The sequence below is a fragment of the Macrobrachium nipponense genome, chromosome 12 (genome assembly GCF_015104395.2).
Source record: "Macrobrachium nipponense isolate FS-2020 chromosome 12, ASM1510439v2, whole genome shotgun sequence".
Taxonomy (NCBI): domain Eukaryota; kingdom Metazoa; phylum Arthropoda; class Malacostraca; order Decapoda; family Palaemonidae; genus Macrobrachium; species Macrobrachium nipponense.
This window is the reverse complement of record NC_087205.1, coordinates 26,277,214-26,294,554: the sequence shown is the minus strand read 5'-3', so window position 1 is coordinate 26,294,554 and position 17,341 is coordinate 26,277,214. Positions and strand designations below refer to the sequence as shown.

The window sequence follows — 17,341 nt, the reverse complement described above, 5'->3', positions numbered from 1 at the left end:
ATGGTGGCCAGGAAGGGTACTGAATGGAATGGGAGTGCCTACTGTGGAAAGCGGCACTCACTTGGAAATGGGTTCTGCGATAGTGGTAATGAAAAGTCTGAAAAGACTGGGTGCTCGGTGGCACTTTGTGAATGGCACCTTCTGATGAGGTGAAAAAATCGAATGAAGTGTGCGGCATACGTCACACTTACTGGCGTTCCCAACTTGGGAGACGTTGGAATGGGCTACCTGTAGGTCCAATATAGGTGCACGGCACTTTCAGAGGTGTTCCTTGGTTCAGTGATCCAAAATGGTGGATACTCTAATGAATGGGCGTTCCGTAAGGACGGACATGCAGGTATAGGGCTACCTGTACGTCTGTACAGATGCGATGGCACTTCAGGAGGCGTTCCTTTTGGACAGCACTAGTAGTGCTGGTATTGCGGCACTTTGGGAGGCGTTCCCTTGTTGAGTGTTCCGAAGGATCACTGACCCTTGTACACGGACACACTAATCAATTGGGCGTTCAGTAAGGACGGACACGCAGGTTTGACAGCACTTAGGGCTGGTATTGCGGCACTTCTGGGAGGCGTTCCCTTGTTGAGTGTTCCGAAGGATCACTGACCCTTGTACACGGACACACTAATTACTTGGGCGTTCCGTAAGGACGGACACACAGGTTTAATGGGTACCTGTATGGCCTGTACAGGTGCAATGGCACTTACGAGGAGGCGTTCCTTGGAGCACTGGTATCGTGCTGGTGTGTCCCGGACACTACATACAGTATACTTAAATATACTGAAGTGAAATGGTACTCTGTTCGTGGCAGAGTGTAATGGTGGAGGAGAGAAAGTACAAGGTGGGAATACTTCTGCAGCCAGTCGATGGACAGTGTCACGAATTAGTGGCACTGTAAAATGGTAAGACCTGACGTGCAATGGTGGTGGCCAGTCCTAAACTGGTAACGACTTCCCTGTCTGGAAGTGATGAATTTGCGTGGCACACTGTGCGGGTTGTGCTTGCGGTATACGCAAGTCTTTTGTGATAAAGAAAATGAAAAGACCACTCGGGCAACGACAGGTAATGGAAATTTTAGAAATGCTCAGTCCCTCGCTGAAGTACTCGATAAATGAAATAAATAAATGCTTGCAAACTGAAATGGACACAGGCGCATACGTATCACACTCAGTGTAAATGAAAGACACAAGAGACTAAAATAATGTTAATTCTGCATGCTATAATTAATGGTAAGATGTAGTACTCTTGGCTTCGTGAATACTGGGTTCTGGTTTTCTCTCTCTCTCTTTCTCTCTCTCTCTCTCTCGGAGAGGGTGAAAAATTATATATGAATGAACTCCCTTATATTGAATTGAACTACTAATGTTAGTTTAATATGATGCAACTTGCGTTAAATTATCTACTTACGTTAACGTTTAATGAAAGAATTGCTTTTGATAACGTTTTATGAAAATGATAACGCGCTCGCGGTGAACGATTTTTACGTTAATAGTAGCGGCTTTTGCTTATGAAATGATTTGCGTTTCAATATGAATTTCACAAAGACGCGTTTTACGTTAACAATTCTTGTAATTTACTCTACTTTTAAGATTTACGTTAACTTTACGTAAGTATACTAGGTCCCTGCGAACAGTGAAATGACGGTAAGGATTTTAAAATGAAAATGTTAGCAAACATTTGTGAATGAGGTTATGTTAAGTACGAAGTGAAATGAAACTTTCGCTCAGCGAGCGAGTGAGCGATGCGAGGTGAAACACGTGAGGCGAGTTGGGTAGTGCAGATAGCAGAGATGGCGAATCAGCTGATTCTCGGTAAATGCGAGGCGATTTACAACACGCAATTCTAATTTCTTATTCAAGGCGAATTACGTTAATTTCTCTGGCAGAACGATAGATACTAGTACCGAGATTGATATTATTTACGTTAAAACTTCGAGACTTACGTTACTTTGCTTAAATTGTTTAAGTAATGCTTAAAGAGATAACAAACATGGCTGCCGCTGTGAGTGGAACGAAGGCTGGCTGGCAGGCATGAGAGTGCGCTTGTGCGAAGCTGAATTAAGCTGAGAGCTAAGCAGTTACCAACACTTGGAATGAAAACTAAGTTAAAAATGAATTCCCTAACATATCACAGACAAAAGAATTGTACACTTCTTTTGCCGTAACTATTAGTAAAACACTCCTAACTAGCTAGGCTTTCCAACACAGCAATAAACCCTGGCAAAGCACTTCCTAGTTTTGATCTGGTTCTTTCTGGCATCTATTCTACACACGTGCTCTGTCTCGTCCGACGAGGACAGCACAAAGTAACAGAGAATTCGCTAGGCAAATTGTTTGCTCGCTGCTAAAATAAAGCTCTGGCGCGTTCGCCGTTACATTAATAAGATTTCTACCTACGCTCTTTTAAACACTTCATCAGGAGAATACTTAAACGTACCTTAAGCTAACATTTGTTATAGAATAATCATATTAAAAGAATGGTATACCTTACCGTGAGTCAGTGTCTGTCTTCATTCCCTGCAAGTGTGCTTTCTTTTTTGCACTTTGAAAAACATTTACATTTTTTTTACAAGGATAACGCGATTTACAAGCTTTTTTTAAGCAAGCTAGGTTCAAATCCTCGGTGAGATCGACACTTTTACGTATTAGCCCGGCCTTGAGAGAGGCTATATACGTAAACGGAAATAATTGAGGGATTTCAAGAGGAAATTGCTTTAACCTACCGTAAAACTGGTTTATAATGGACAATTAATCTAGAGGAATAGGTCGCCAGAAAACTCAGCTCGTTACTTTACAGCTATTTATTTACAAAGGGCACTTACTGGCCTGGAGAAAGGTAAATGCAGCGTCCACACGTTGGGACTTATATATCTCTCACAAATGGATAATAGCTGGCTCAAAAGGGATTCGTGAAGCTGGTTTCATAAACTTGGGTAATGCAACACTTGCGGGCAGAGAGACTGGGCACGTGACTCATGGAATCTGGAAAAGAATCCCAGATTAGACAAGATAAAAGAAAAAGGATTTCTTTTTATCAGTTACTATTAGTACTTCGTTCTCTAACACTGGGGAAAGGGAACTTTTAATGTTTCACTGAGGTATGCAATGACTTCATTCGTCTGGGACGATCACACAAGGGGAAGCATGCGGCCATGAGGCAGTGAAAGGGAACAAAAGGATGAGTTCTTTTTGGGTTGGAAATTGAATTGGGAAAACGAGGATCAAATAGATAATAGGATGGGAGAGACTGGCAATATGCTGTTTCACAAGACGTACCTGGATGTCGTGTTCAGTGTGGACCTTTGTAGAAAAGCATGGCCTGGCTTTGTCTGAGGCCTGGGTCGATCGGCGCGCCACTCACACCCTGGATAGGCCTAACAGGAAGGCAGGTGGTTGGACATCCGTCCGAGGTCACGTCCTGCAGTCGACTGGGGCAGAATCCAGCTGTTTTGCTTGGGTGTTGGAAGTCAGCTTAGCCCCCCACGAGCAAGGCAAATCCTGGAAACAAAACATACAGCCAGCAGAGGGGTCACAGGAAAAAGAGCTTAAGATATAGGTCTAAGAAGTACCAATCTGCCTACAACCTTCCCTTTTGAGATACGTCCCTAAAGCTGACAAAAGACTCTTTTCCCCCAACTGGGGAACCCCCTATCTCTGGCTGGCGGGTTTTGGGTTTCCCGCGTTTTACTAAAAATCAGCTGATATTTGGAAGAAATGGCTGCCGTTTTCCAAATCAAATTAATTAATTAATATCTGGGTAGACGGAACGATCTATAAACGTCAAAATAATATATATATATATATATATATATATATATATATATATATATATATATATATATATATATATATATATATATATGGGGATACAATCCACAATGAAGTAAATTCCTCTTGTAGTTTAAACTACAAGAGGAATTTACTTCATTGTGGATTGTATCCCCATTTACTCAGAGGTACGACATAGTACCTGGCTTCTGTATATATATATATATATATATATATATATATATATATATATATATATATATATATATATATATATATGCATGTGTGTGTGTGTGTGTGTGTAAGTATTTCCTTCTCTGCATTCGTTTCTATGGTCCTTCCTCGGCTGCCCAAGAACATAAATTCCAATGTGGTGTCTCAGCTTCAAAGATCCAAATCTTGTGAGAGAAACCTTATCTATTTATTACTCCAGACTCCCTCCTCGCGGCTCTACCGTAAGCGCCTAACAAATAACCTTATCCGCTTAGTTGGCGTTTTTATTTTGTTTTGAGATTCCTTCCCCTTCTGTAACAATGAAGCTCAGTCGTACTTCTGTAGGGTGGATTCAAATATAGATATATATATATATATATATATATATATATATATATATATATATATATATATATATAATATATATATATATACATATATATATATATATATATATATATATATGGGTAATATTAATATATAATATGTATAGATATAGATAATCATATACATATAAATATATATATAATATATTATATATATATATATAGAATATATATATATATTCATCGAGCTACAAATTTCCTTTAATATGTAATTCGCTCTGACTCAGAATTAATATATTTTCATATTTGTTAACCGAAGGGGAATTTTTTCGAGTCGATGCATATAAATCACGGTAATGTGATATGATTCATATATATATATATATATATATATATATATATATATATATATATATATATATAGATATGTGTGTGTGTTTGTGTGTGTGTGTGTGTAGGCTTGCAGGGGAAGAGAATGGGCGTCTGTCTGCAGGAGACTGGAATATTCCAGGCGGAGGGTTGTGAAACACCGGATGTAAAAGGTAGTAAAATAATTCCCTTATAGTATAATTTTATTGACAAGAATTAAAACTAAATCAGAAAATTTTAGATGAATTATAAATTCTTATAAAAAACTGCAAAAATACAGATGGCATCCGCTTTCTTTACATAACTTGCGTCTGTGAGATAATAGCTTGGTCAATAACTGACAATGAAAATGTGCCAGCACTTAATATAATCATTTATACTTTTGGGATCGTAAAAATTCTCTCTCAAACGCGACAATACTGAAATCATAGCACCATTAAGCTGAAAGTTTAGTACTACGTTTCAGGTATCTCATTGATTTCAGAACTGCATTATGGTTCAGAGCTCGTAACCAAACATCTATCTATAATAAGATCCGAGTGGATCTTTCTTGTTTGTCCGCCCCGGGGTGGAAAGTAGGGCTTGTTTGTCCGCCCCGGGTGGAGGCTAGGTAGGTAGGGAATCGGGAGGGCCGGGTAGCGTGCGCCATCAAGCTCGTTTATATATTTCCCAATAAGTACGGGCTCAGTATTGCACTTACCAATCATATACAGCACTTACCAATCATATACAGCTGCTGGGAATTCGCTTAGCTGAATATTTACCCTTCTTGATTTAGCTATTTCTTTTTGCTTTGTTGATCATAACAATTTTAACTATTTTTTCCCTTAAGACTTTTTCTGTTTACCTTAAGACCGATAAATTCTAAGTAAAGGCTTCAGTATCAAGGAGTTTAAACCGTTGAGGAACCTTATCACATCACTAAGTCTGTACACTTTCCTCCATAGTTCCTTGTTGACGACCCGCGAGAGCGCTCCCTATTGAAATAACTTCGTCTCCCTATAATCGGCGTTTTTTAAAAGAAGGATTCCTAATTTCGTTCCGTTGTTCCTCTTTACAAGGAATTTAAACCAGATGGGAATGTATAGAGAGAGAGAGAGAGAGAGAGAGATGTGGACAGGATTCTGTGAGCCGAAAGTGATAATTTGGACGGATGGGATACAGAGGAAAAGTTTATTTTCGATCAGAAAAAAGTAAGCAGCTGTTATGGAATAAGTCATATTCTTTATTATCGTCCCTATTTTCTTGCTTTCTTCAATTATTATTAACGCACAATATAAGCTGATTATCTTTAAAAATAAACAATAAAGTTCTTCGTTCTTTATTTCTTAAAAGACAGATGTTCAGGATTTACGTGTTTCTACGATACAATATAAGCAGATTATCTTTGAAATTAAGCAATAAAGTTCCTTGTGTTCTACTTCTTAAAAGACAGAAGTGCAGATTTTACGTGTTGCTACTGCCAGTGTCATTATTGGATTGGAGCGAAAGGGAGAAATAATGAATGGGAATATTGTTATTAATAGGCGCTTACGCAGTTTTATATTTCTTTTTTTATTTCTTTATTTATTTATTTTTCTGGGGGTAGAGCATACGATGTTAATCTATGAAAATATTTGGATGCTTTAAATGACCAAATATCATAAGCAATATGGATGGAGACGCTACGAAAAAAATCCGTAAAAAAAGATAAAAAATAAAGTCTTCAATTGATGGGTAAGCAACGAAAGAAATGCTTGAAAATATAAAGAATAAATAAAACAAGAAACGCTGGAGTGTTAATTTAAAAAATAGACGACAAAAGAAAAAAACCATTCTGAGCGTAAATAGGGAGCGGCATCGGTGTAGAAAAAAGACAGCGACAGCTAGCACAAAAGAAAAAAAACGAAAAAAAAAAACTATTCAAAATAGACAAAAGAAGTTGAGGAAAAAGACAGCATTCCGTGAAGAAAAATGAAATAAAAGTATTCTGTTCCTCCGTTCCAGGTTCTGAGTAGTTTTTTTCATTGTTTATTCTTTTTTCTCATTTTTATTTCTGAATTCACGAATAACCATCTCATTTATGATTATATGTTTGATTGTAACTCCTGAAACATTCCATGTTGTCTCGGTAATAAATTTGTAATAATTCGAACATTCCATAGAGAGAGAGAGAGAGAGAGAGAGAGAGAGAGAGAGAGAGAGAGAGAGAGAGAGAAGAGGCTATTTCTGTCCATGTAATCAGCGTTTCATTTTTATCAAAAACGTTGTTCTTCGAATGAGAATTTCGGAAAAAACATAATAATAATAATATTTCACTCACCATCGAAACGCCGTCTAAAACTATAATAAAAAAAAAGGAAACACCCAATATAGATGTATTGTGAATAGGGATAGAAATAGAATGATGTCGTTTTATGCTGTCTATTTTACCAGAGTTTTATCCACAGCAACTTTGAGTTATTTCTGTGTCTCAGTTTTGCCGGAGTTTGCATATCTTTTCTCTGAGTACTTTTTTCTTTCTCCCCACCACGAAATAGTTTTCCTTTGTCTTCCTACTTGTCGGATTCATATCATTTTCTCGGTATTTTCTCTTCTTCGTTGAGTATTATGCTTCTTTTCATTATAGGATGCATTTGAAATTTCCTTATTACATGTGATCTAAATCTCTAAACCAGTTCTGTGTTAATGTAACGCTTATCTTACTCATTATTTATCTTCTCTTTTATGATAAAATGTTTTTTTATTTTAATCTTTTTTATATAATATCATAATAAACGATTACAGTCTAAGCATACGTCGTGAGTACGATACATTCATGGTATAGTCTCCATTCGCAATACAAACGAATGAATATAATTTGGAGCAGAAACATTGTTCCAATACATCACAAATGTGCAATTGACAGTGATAGACCTATAATCCTGACACATCTCTCACTCTCTCTCTCTCTCCTTAGGAAACGATGAAATGCGAGACGCCCGGGGAAGGGGGGGGGGGGGGGTGGGGGCGCTTCAATTTCAGATCAATCACGCATATATACTTTTCCTGACTAATGAGAAGAGTCAGATCTCTCGAGAACTGCATTTAAAGGCCCCGATTAGATCTCGGAAGAGATATTTTCCTTGATTATGAAATTCCTTCCCTAAGCTGACATTATTTAGAACTCTGTAAGCTTGAGAACAATATCACTGAATAGTAAGAAAACAATTAGCGAGACATTGAACCCCTAATTGCGGAAAAAGGATGTGCGCTAATATATATAAAGGACAGAACGCCGCCCCTCACCGTCACTTCGCAAAATAGCCCTCACAAACACTTCATAATTCACCAAATTCTGTTTCCCAGAATGTGAATGCTCTTTTATTTTAATGCCTACATATCTCTCTCTCTCTCTCTCTCTCTCTCTCTCTCTCTCTCTCTCTCTCTCTCTCTCTCTCTCTTTTACACACACACACACACACACACACACACACACACTGAAAACTTCTAAAAGAACTGTGTAAAAATTTTTTTTAGTTTTTCTTAACACTTGCACAGGCTTTTTCATGTTTAAATCACATAGAAACTAAATGATAGATTCCATTTGTAGACGTTTTTATTTTTTCTAATTCATTTCATAATAAAACTCACTTAAGAAAGTCCAAGGCTCAAGAATATCATCTTGCAACTAATTATGTTTTCCTGCAGAATAACAAAGGTGTTTTGCCAATGCTGGGCTTTTCCTCTACTACTGCTAGTACTGCTACACACACACACACACACACACACACACACACACACACACAGTTTCCCCTTTCATGCAAACTTAATTACTCCATCTTTTGATACTATACTCAAGGTAGCGTTAATCCCTGGTATTTTTCTTCATTAACACTAATCAAGTCTGTTTAGTTTAAATAAAGACCACTCATACTAACTTCTATTATAGTACCACTCCCTTAGCTAATAAAGTTTACACTTGCCTTAGTTATTCTATGGAAATCTCTTATTATTTGAGGCAAATAAATACTAATATTAAATTTGTAATTAGAACTATACCGTTTACACCAGGTAAGTCATACTAATGAGTCATTCTGGCTATAAATACTATTGATTTACTTTCAGTAAGTTACCTTGCACTTAAAGCATACTTTCAGTAAGTTACCTTACTCACAGTGCTTTCTCTTAATTGCCTTCATTAAGTTACCTTTCATACAACCTTTCTCCTAATCACTTTCAGTAAATTACCTTATGTACAATTCTTCGTCCTAATTATGTTCAATAAGTTACCTTATATACAATGCAATCTTCTAATTACTTTCAGTTACTTACCTTATATACAATGCAATCTTCTAATTACTTTCAGTTACTTACTTTACATACAATGCTTTCTTCTAATTGCCTTTAGTAAGTTACCTTACACACAATGCACAAGGCTTTCTCCATTTTGCTTCAGATCTGCAAACTAAAACTCCTTATCCAAAAGGGCTTTTGTCATTCCATCTAATCATATTTATTACCATCATCACCTACAAAAAAGTCCTCCGCTAAGAGACGGACAAAAGTGTATTTATCTCATTAGAGGAGAGAGAGAGAGAGAGAGAGAGAGAGAGAGAGAGAGAGAGAGAGAATTGAAGGAATAAGCAGTATAAGAATATAGGGGAAAATAAGTGAAAGTGGAAGATACGAACTGTGGAAAAAAGACTGAATGAAGGAAAACAGCGAAACGGGGCAGACAAATACGACAATGGAAAAATAAATATCGAAAGAAAAATGCAAATGGAAAAATCGTAGAGCGTTTGAGTCGTATAAAAAGATGACAAATGTTTTTCTTTCTCACTTGAATTTTATTCTATTTTCTTTTACAATTTTTTTCTGTTCATTTCACGACAAGACTACATCCTGCATCATTTTCTTTTCACGAATTCGCTTTAACCGATAAATAATTCATTGTTTAAGAATACTTGTTTTTGCAGACGTGCGTGGAAATTATTCGATACCGCTCAGAGAGAGAGAGTGAGACCTTACCTTACAGACCTTACATCTTGTTCGGGTTGCCCCAGGTCCCTCAGTATGACGCACCTCTAATGTCTACCAGAGAGTTGCTAGTACATCTTCCGGTATATTTTGCATCTTCCAATCTTGGATGGTCTGGGATGCAGTTTAGATATTTGTCGAGCTTATTCTTAAACACATCTACGCTCACTCCTGTTATATTCCTCAGATGAGCTGGCAACGCATTGAATACACGCTGCATTATCGAGAGAGAGAGAGAGAGAGAGAGAGAGAGAGAGAGAGAGAGAGAGAGAGAGAGAGAGAGAGAGAGAGACCTCCTTCGTATCTGAGGTAATGCTGTGGGGCTGTTCATTTTTATCTTCCAAGTTTGAAAAGCTATTTTTCAAGTCTATTAAATTAACCCTGCTCTGAATATCTTCATCTTTTAATCGTAATGAAGACATTTAGTTGAAAGTATTTCAAAATGAGTCCTTTCACGACACACAAAGTTAGTCTTTATACTTGTTCTTACTTAAGTTAGTATATATCCGTCTTCAATAACTTTTTATTTTTTTTTTTAGTTATTCGGTTTATCGCTGTCTTTTCTTTCTATGTCGTTGGGAAAGCCTTTTTTTAATTTTTGATTTTTACTTATCTATTTTCACGAATTCTCTCTCTTGGTGAGGATTGAATTAAAGCATTCAATACGTCACGACACTTGATATAAAGCCTTTGAAGCAATGTGTCGCTTTTGATTTAATTGATTGATTGTGAAAACATTATCTGGCGACACAGCTACCAGTGTCAATGACGCCGATGTCGCTTTTGAGGTACAGAGCAAAAATAGAATGAAAATCTCTGTCATTCAGGCTCTAATTAGTTCGGGCGGCTTCATAAATGATAATAAACAATATTCTTATATATTAAATATCGTTTTTGCTCAGTGACGTTTGTGATATGTGTAGTAATTCGAAAAAAATCAGAGGACACTGAGTGCAAGGAAAATTTTAATTAATCAAAGTTGGAAAGTATAAGAACACAGATATAGAAATGGATTTAAAAGATTAACTGTGTGAAATGAAAAAAAAATTGACAAAAATAAATAAAAACCAAAGGAGTGTTTAATTAATCAAAGTTGATTAATTAAACACTCAGAGATAGATATCGATTTTAAAAATTAACTGTAGGAATTGAGAAAAAGAAAAAAAACTGACAAAATAAATAAAAACGACGAGAGTGTAAAAACAGGGGGAAAGTGAGTGAGAGAAATTTGCTAGAGGAGAAGAAAAAAAAGCTAAAGAGAAATAGAAAGCTGACACTGGATAGGATAAAAATAGACCGAGGCAAATGAAAACAAAAAAATTGAGTGAATAAAACTGAATAGAAAATTGATAAAGAGAAGCAAGAAAATGAAAGAAATGTATTCAGTAATTGTTACAGTGATATAACGATATTTTTCAACTAATATTTTTTTATATTTTCATTTTTCTACTCAATAAATTTTCAACAACATTCTCTGACAAATTCGGCTTTCAGTAAAATTCGTTTCATATGTAGTGGCGGTTAATTTTTTTTTAATAATGCTGAGAGAGAGAGAGAGAGAGAGAGAGAGAGAGAGAGAGAGAGAGAGAGAGAGAGAGAGAGAGAGAGAGAGAGAGAGAGAGCTCATAAACATGGAGTAATGAATCTCTCTCTCTCTCTCTCTCTTTCATTTAATATTTGTTATTAAATTAATGAATTGATTGATTGTGAGTTATCTGGCGTCACAACTACTAGGGTTACTGACGCCGTTTGTTATTACATGATGACAACGTTTATCACCGTGACAAGTCTACGAAACACAGTGGTTTTCTTTCCTGTTGCATAAGCAGTCAGAGTGATGATAATATTGACAGTTGCATTAAAACAAAAATACTAAACAATCCATCTTCAAAGTTAGTCGAGGGCCAAAAATTTTACTAAGAGTAGTAACGATTTAGTTTCTCTGATTTCCGGATGAGATGAACGAGGACCAGCAACTTTAATAAGAGTAATAACGATTTAGTTTTTCTGCCTTCATTCCGGAAGAGTTGAATTCCAACTTTCCCATTTCTGTTCCATCCTGCCCATCGCCATTGTCCCTTTCCAGAACTTTCCAGCTTCCGCGCAAAGCGGACATAAAGGATTTTAAGAGCCCGCGCGCGAGCGCTCTCTCCGCATCTATAGTTTTCCACATTGTTGAAGTTCAGTCCTACAGAAGTACAACTACGTCCATTATTACTGGAAGGGAAACTTTGACAGACGGATTTCAAAAGCCCTTTCAAAGAACGCAAAATGAGGAGACGAAGTAGCGTCCAGGGAACGCTCACTCGTTGCAAGCCAGAGGCTCTGGAATCACGATCAGATATAAAGAAGGAGTTCCATTCATATGTGTGTGAGTCTTCTCTTTAATGGCCTCTTCGCGTCATTTTCGTATTTTTATCTACCCTTTTTACTGAGTTTGTAATCATCATATATAGTTAGATAACCCGTTCAATAAATAAATATATTTTTCTATTCATTCTATTTATTGATTATAGGGAATTGAGAAGGTCTGTTTTGGTACTTGAATTTAACTTATTTAAAAGTATTCACCATTGATTGTTATACATTTAGGATACAGAAACCTCTTATTCATTAAATTTTTATTGTTCGTCGAAACATTACAAAAAATAAATTATTAGTATATACTATTGAACAATACAATATTCTTTTTCGATTATCACAATAAGTAAATACTATATTCCTATAAAAATAATTGTTATACTATTACAATGGAACATTAATGTAATGTATGTACAATGATATATGTAATGGAGCGCATAAAGTGATTATGAAGACGTGTTAGTATTATATAACTTTTTGAAGAAAATAGATAGAAATGAATTTAGTCTAGTGCGATACGAGCTAAACGTAATATCATCAAACATTTTGTGATCAGGTCATAAGTCCAGCGTTTCAAAATATATGAAAAATTCAATAATAAAGAAGTTGTGGAGAATAAAAGATTAATTATGAAGTGAGTATACAATGAAAAAGATCACGGAAACCCTAAATATATATTCAAAATATTATCTTCCTTAAACCATTTATCATAATATCTTTATATATATTTTATTTACTAAATCATTTATTAAGAAACTTGTCTTAAAACGCTTCTTTGAACATCAATAGGAATAATTTAACCACGAGGGAGAGGAAGCTTAGGCCTCAGACAGTCCGGAGTAGGCCTAGTTTCTCTTGGATTCTCCTCCGACGGCATCGAGCCTCATCCCAGTCGAGGTAAGAAGACTCGATGTGCCGGTCGCTGAAGGCTTCGTAGCCTTCACGGCCGTGAAGGCACCGCACGTTGTCCAGAGTCATCAGGTCGCCTGGAATGAGGAGGAATAAGAATAGATGCTGAAGACAGATCATTTTGGCTTGATGGAAGGCATAATTTGAGTATTTATCCCTCTACTAATCAGTCTTGGGTTATATACTTTCACATGTGAAATCAAAACCATTTAGGTCTTCATAACAATCTTATATCATTTATGATGAAAATGGTTCAGGGAAAATATTCAGAGAAAAAGGCTTGATTCTTATGGCATTTACTTCGCACAACACTGGACAGTAATGTGTTTGTCTTTTGTTTTAATTTCTAATTGATATTCACCTTATAGCCCTTCCAATTTCATATCAACGATACAACTGGTGATCATCTTGATATAGCAGAACCCATGATTAATTCTTCCAAAGAACGCTGCAAATGCAAGCAACTAAACTTACCGGAGTCCATCTTGAAGGTGGAGGAGTTGGCGTAAAGGATGTCGTTGAAGAGCTTCATGGCCTCGTAGAATTTCTTGACCTTATTCGATGGCAGGTCGAGGTAGGAGTCCCGGATGGCGTTGTTGACAGCAATGCGAGTGACCTCTTGGCTGCTGTTGAGTCTGCAGTACCAATTTTAATTTCAGTGCCTTCGATAACTTTTGAGGTATAATTAACATGTTTTATTAACTTCTATAATTTAGAAATTATGTTGGTCTAGTCGGTTGCATTGCACATTACTAAAATCCTCCAAATCAATAAAACAAATGTTTTATTTAAGAACAAACGAAACTTATAATTATGACCAAACAGTTTCATGTCTATAAAAAAAGTACTTTCAACTTTAAATGCTTCACAGGTTTTACAAAGGCAATAGATTGGGACTCACGTGATGATAGGGAACTTGGAGATCTTGTAGAACTCGTCCATCTCCCAGGAGAAGTTGGCGTGCCCTTTGTCCCAGAAGTAGGAGTCGGTGGTGGTCAGGATCTGGAAGGCCTCCGGGTGTTCCTTCCGGAGGAGCTCGGCGCCAAAGAGCCCATCTGCAACGACGCTCTCACCTCCGGTGCCGACGTGCTGCTTCAAGCAGTGGATGAAGATGATCTGTGGAAAGGGAACGATAGAATCAGTAATGACAAAACATTATGAATACTCACATCTCTTCAGTATGAATAGTAAATAGCAATATGAAAATATTCTTATAGTGATGAAAAAAATAAGACGAAAAACAACTTGTCTGAGTCCATACCCCGGGCATTTGCTCGTACTGAGGAAGGTCATTGTGCATCCCCAATTTGGCATTAGTAAAAGCGACGTTGTTCGTGTTTGGTCTGTTGATCACTGGAGAATGGGGCCTGGAAGGGAGATGAATAATTTTTAAGATTACAACGGAATGGAAAACCTTTCCCTACTTAATGATTTTTCAGTAGCCTTTATACTTAATAGTAATCGCTAACATACACTCGACTGCCAAGCATTCACATAGAGCTAATGACAGTGGAATTATCATAATTTATAATTTTAAAGCGTATCATTATAAATTTACAATATAATGACCATCAATTACATTTTGAATGAACTGGAGAATGGTTATCTCTCAATTAACCAACCCATATTCCAGTTAATTAGTGGATACTCACCCATAATGGGACTGTTTGACAAATGCGATGTGTTCGATCATCTCGGGTCCTGCGACGTCTCTATCTGGCACATTCTTGAGCATCGCTGATCCTTGAGTCTCCATAGTTAGGAGCCATTCCAGGAGCACCTTATCGTCCCTCTTCATGGCCTCGTAATCGAACTCTCGCAGCTTGTGGTTGGAGCCCCAGGGTTCCTGAGGGAGGATGATGCATAAATATATACATACAGACATTCATATGTAGCTATGTCGAGATTTTTTATTTTACTTAATATTTTTTATATTCAGATGTACTGAGACGAGCATAGAGGAATCCTCCTTACCCTTGGCAGAGCATAAACTCTCCTCCTGAGGGCTCTGGCTGTTGGCGTGAATGCCCTGGCATGGAGCCATTCTGCTGGGTACTCGGACACGTGCCCGTCACTCCACTTGATGTTCAGTACCTCATCATTACTCTGAAAATATAGAGGATTTGTTAATATGCTCATATTTTTTTTAATCATACACATGATCCTACAAAGCACTATTCCCTAGGTGTTTAAGTGAAGGTAATAACTCCCAGCTATATAATGACGTATATGTTCACTATCAACTATATTCATAGTGGTTTAACTATGGGAAATGTTGTCCTCATTTACACAATGATAATTATATTGGCATTTTATCTCCTCAAGTGACTTCACTTCCTACCTGAATATCCACAGCTTGGACGTCAACATCAAGGTCAGTCAGGAGGTATTTCCTGCCCAGGGCATCGTTGCTGTAGCAGTCGGGGCACCGACAGTTGTCCCTCAGCCACACGTAGGGCATCGGGCTCTCGCTGCCATCACCGAATTTAACGGTCACTGAATCTTTGCTGACTTGGGTAGAGGAGATTGGGACGCCTGGAACTGGAACAATAGGGAACTTTGAATATTACCTCTCTCTCTCTCTCTCCCTCTCTTGAGAAAATTTTTGTGTAGATGTGTATATCTATCTTTTTTTTATAAATCGTAAGTACAACTCTTGTTGTTACACCATATTGGATCTGACTATATCAATTTAAATGAGATTAGCTTCAAGGCTCAATATTTACCTGGCAACTCGACTGCCTCCTTCACCCGATGCTGTTGCCAGGCTTTGGATGCAAGACTGAGAGATCTGGTGGTCTTGCAGTTGATGCAGTTCTTGGTGCATATCTGCTTCACCTGGAATAAGAGATTGCTAAATTAATATCTTGTCGATATGAAATGGGCAGGTTCTGAAAAAAAAGTATGTTTGATTTCACCACATATATGCGCATACATTCTATTGGGAAGATAGTGATAAAGTTTCGATTGAGACAGGAACAAGAAATATGGAGGAAATGAAAATAATATATGGACTAGGAGTTATAATAACTATAATAATAATAGTAATAATAATAAAATAATAAACCGTTACATGCTAATGTTGATATAATGGCATATCAAAGGAATAGGACGCAGTTCATAAGTGACTGCGATAATTTGGCAAAGGAAAAAGTAAACTGCTGACATGCGGAACGAAACTGTTCTTATGTGAGGATAAATATTCTAGCGCCAGGATTATTAGCTATATATATATATATATATATATATATATATATATATATATATATATATATATATATCATAGATATAGATATACACACACACACGCACACACACACACACACACACACACACACATATATATATATATATATATATATATATATATATATATATATATATATATATATTATATATATATATTAAAGATTTGTCATATGAATCAACAAACCTGCTGGGTGGCAACATTCCTGAAAGTTGCCACGCCGCTGAGGAGAACTCGGGCTGTTGGACGATGTGCCATGTCTCTCTCTCTCTCTCTCTCTCTTTCTCTCTCAGAAACTTCAGTAGAGACGACTTTGCCAATATGTGCTGTTTGTTTAGTTAGCTTTCTTTTGTTTGCTGCTTTGAGAGCAGAATAGTAGACGAGGCTGTCTGTCTTTCTGAGTGGAGCTCTTTCACTGACTCTGTCAAGAAGCTTTGTGACTCACTGAATCGCCAGTCAGGTCTTTTATATGCGCCGTTCCAAAGGTGGACTTGGACCTCCTCCTGTCAGTTGCTACGTCACTTAAGCTGCTTCTCATTTGATTCTTGATAAGGTTTCTTATCAACAGGCAGTTCAGAGAGTGCAGCCTGACTCCTTCGTCCATCTCTATTAGGGAAGTATTGGCTAAAATAAATTGATTGCATAATTTTACTGGTGGAAAAAAATATGATAAGAAAATTATCAACTCATCTCTGAAGTATATACTACAGTAGTGAATGCTGTTATAGTAAACAGTGTATAATTGATTATTAATCTATTTCAAAACAGTAATGTTAATCTCAAAATATGGGTATCAACACGGGGAATAATCAGTATTAATTACGCCACAAATTTATTTACAGTTTACCCTTGATCGATAGAAGAAACTGCCCATACTTTTTTTGCAAAATTCAAAGTCTTAGAGCCATCGATAGAATTTACCGCAGAGATGGAAAACATAGTCAAATTCAGTAACATAGTTGCGAATTTGAATTTTGTAAATACAGAAACATTACTGCGTTCATTAACTTAATTTTTGTAGAGGATGTTGATAGCGAGGTGGATCTGGTAGAACAACACAGAGCTTTCTGTCTCATACCTGGATCGTAGCTGGACCTGTTTACGATGAGAAGAATTTAACCTTCATTTTAGTCTTCGGAATTGAAAAACATTAA

The 17,341-nt window shown here is 36.8% G+C and overlaps 1 protein-coding gene across 1 annotated transcript; it reads right to left on the bottom strand.

Moving 5' to 3' along the window:
- Window positions 1-12,292: 12,292 nt before the first annotated feature.
- Window positions 12,293-16,630, bottom strand: LOC135224426 (gamma-butyrobetaine dioxygenase-like). Its single transcript, XM_064263414.1, has 9 exons — window positions 16,374-16,630; window positions 15,667-15,778; window positions 15,282-15,481; window positions 14,915-15,046; window positions 14,593-14,786; window positions 14,202-14,307; window positions 13,842-14,056; window positions 13,415-13,575; window positions 12,293-13,017 (listed from the first exon to the last, which is right to left on the bottom strand). The coding sequence occupies exons 1-9, from the start codon at window positions 16,443-16,445 to the stop codon at window positions 12,857-12,859; spliced, it is 1,353 nt and encodes a 450-aa protein (XP_064119484.1). The 5' UTR covers window positions 16,446-16,630; the 3' UTR covers window positions 12,293-12,856.
- Window positions 16,631-17,341: the final 711 nt, after the last annotated feature.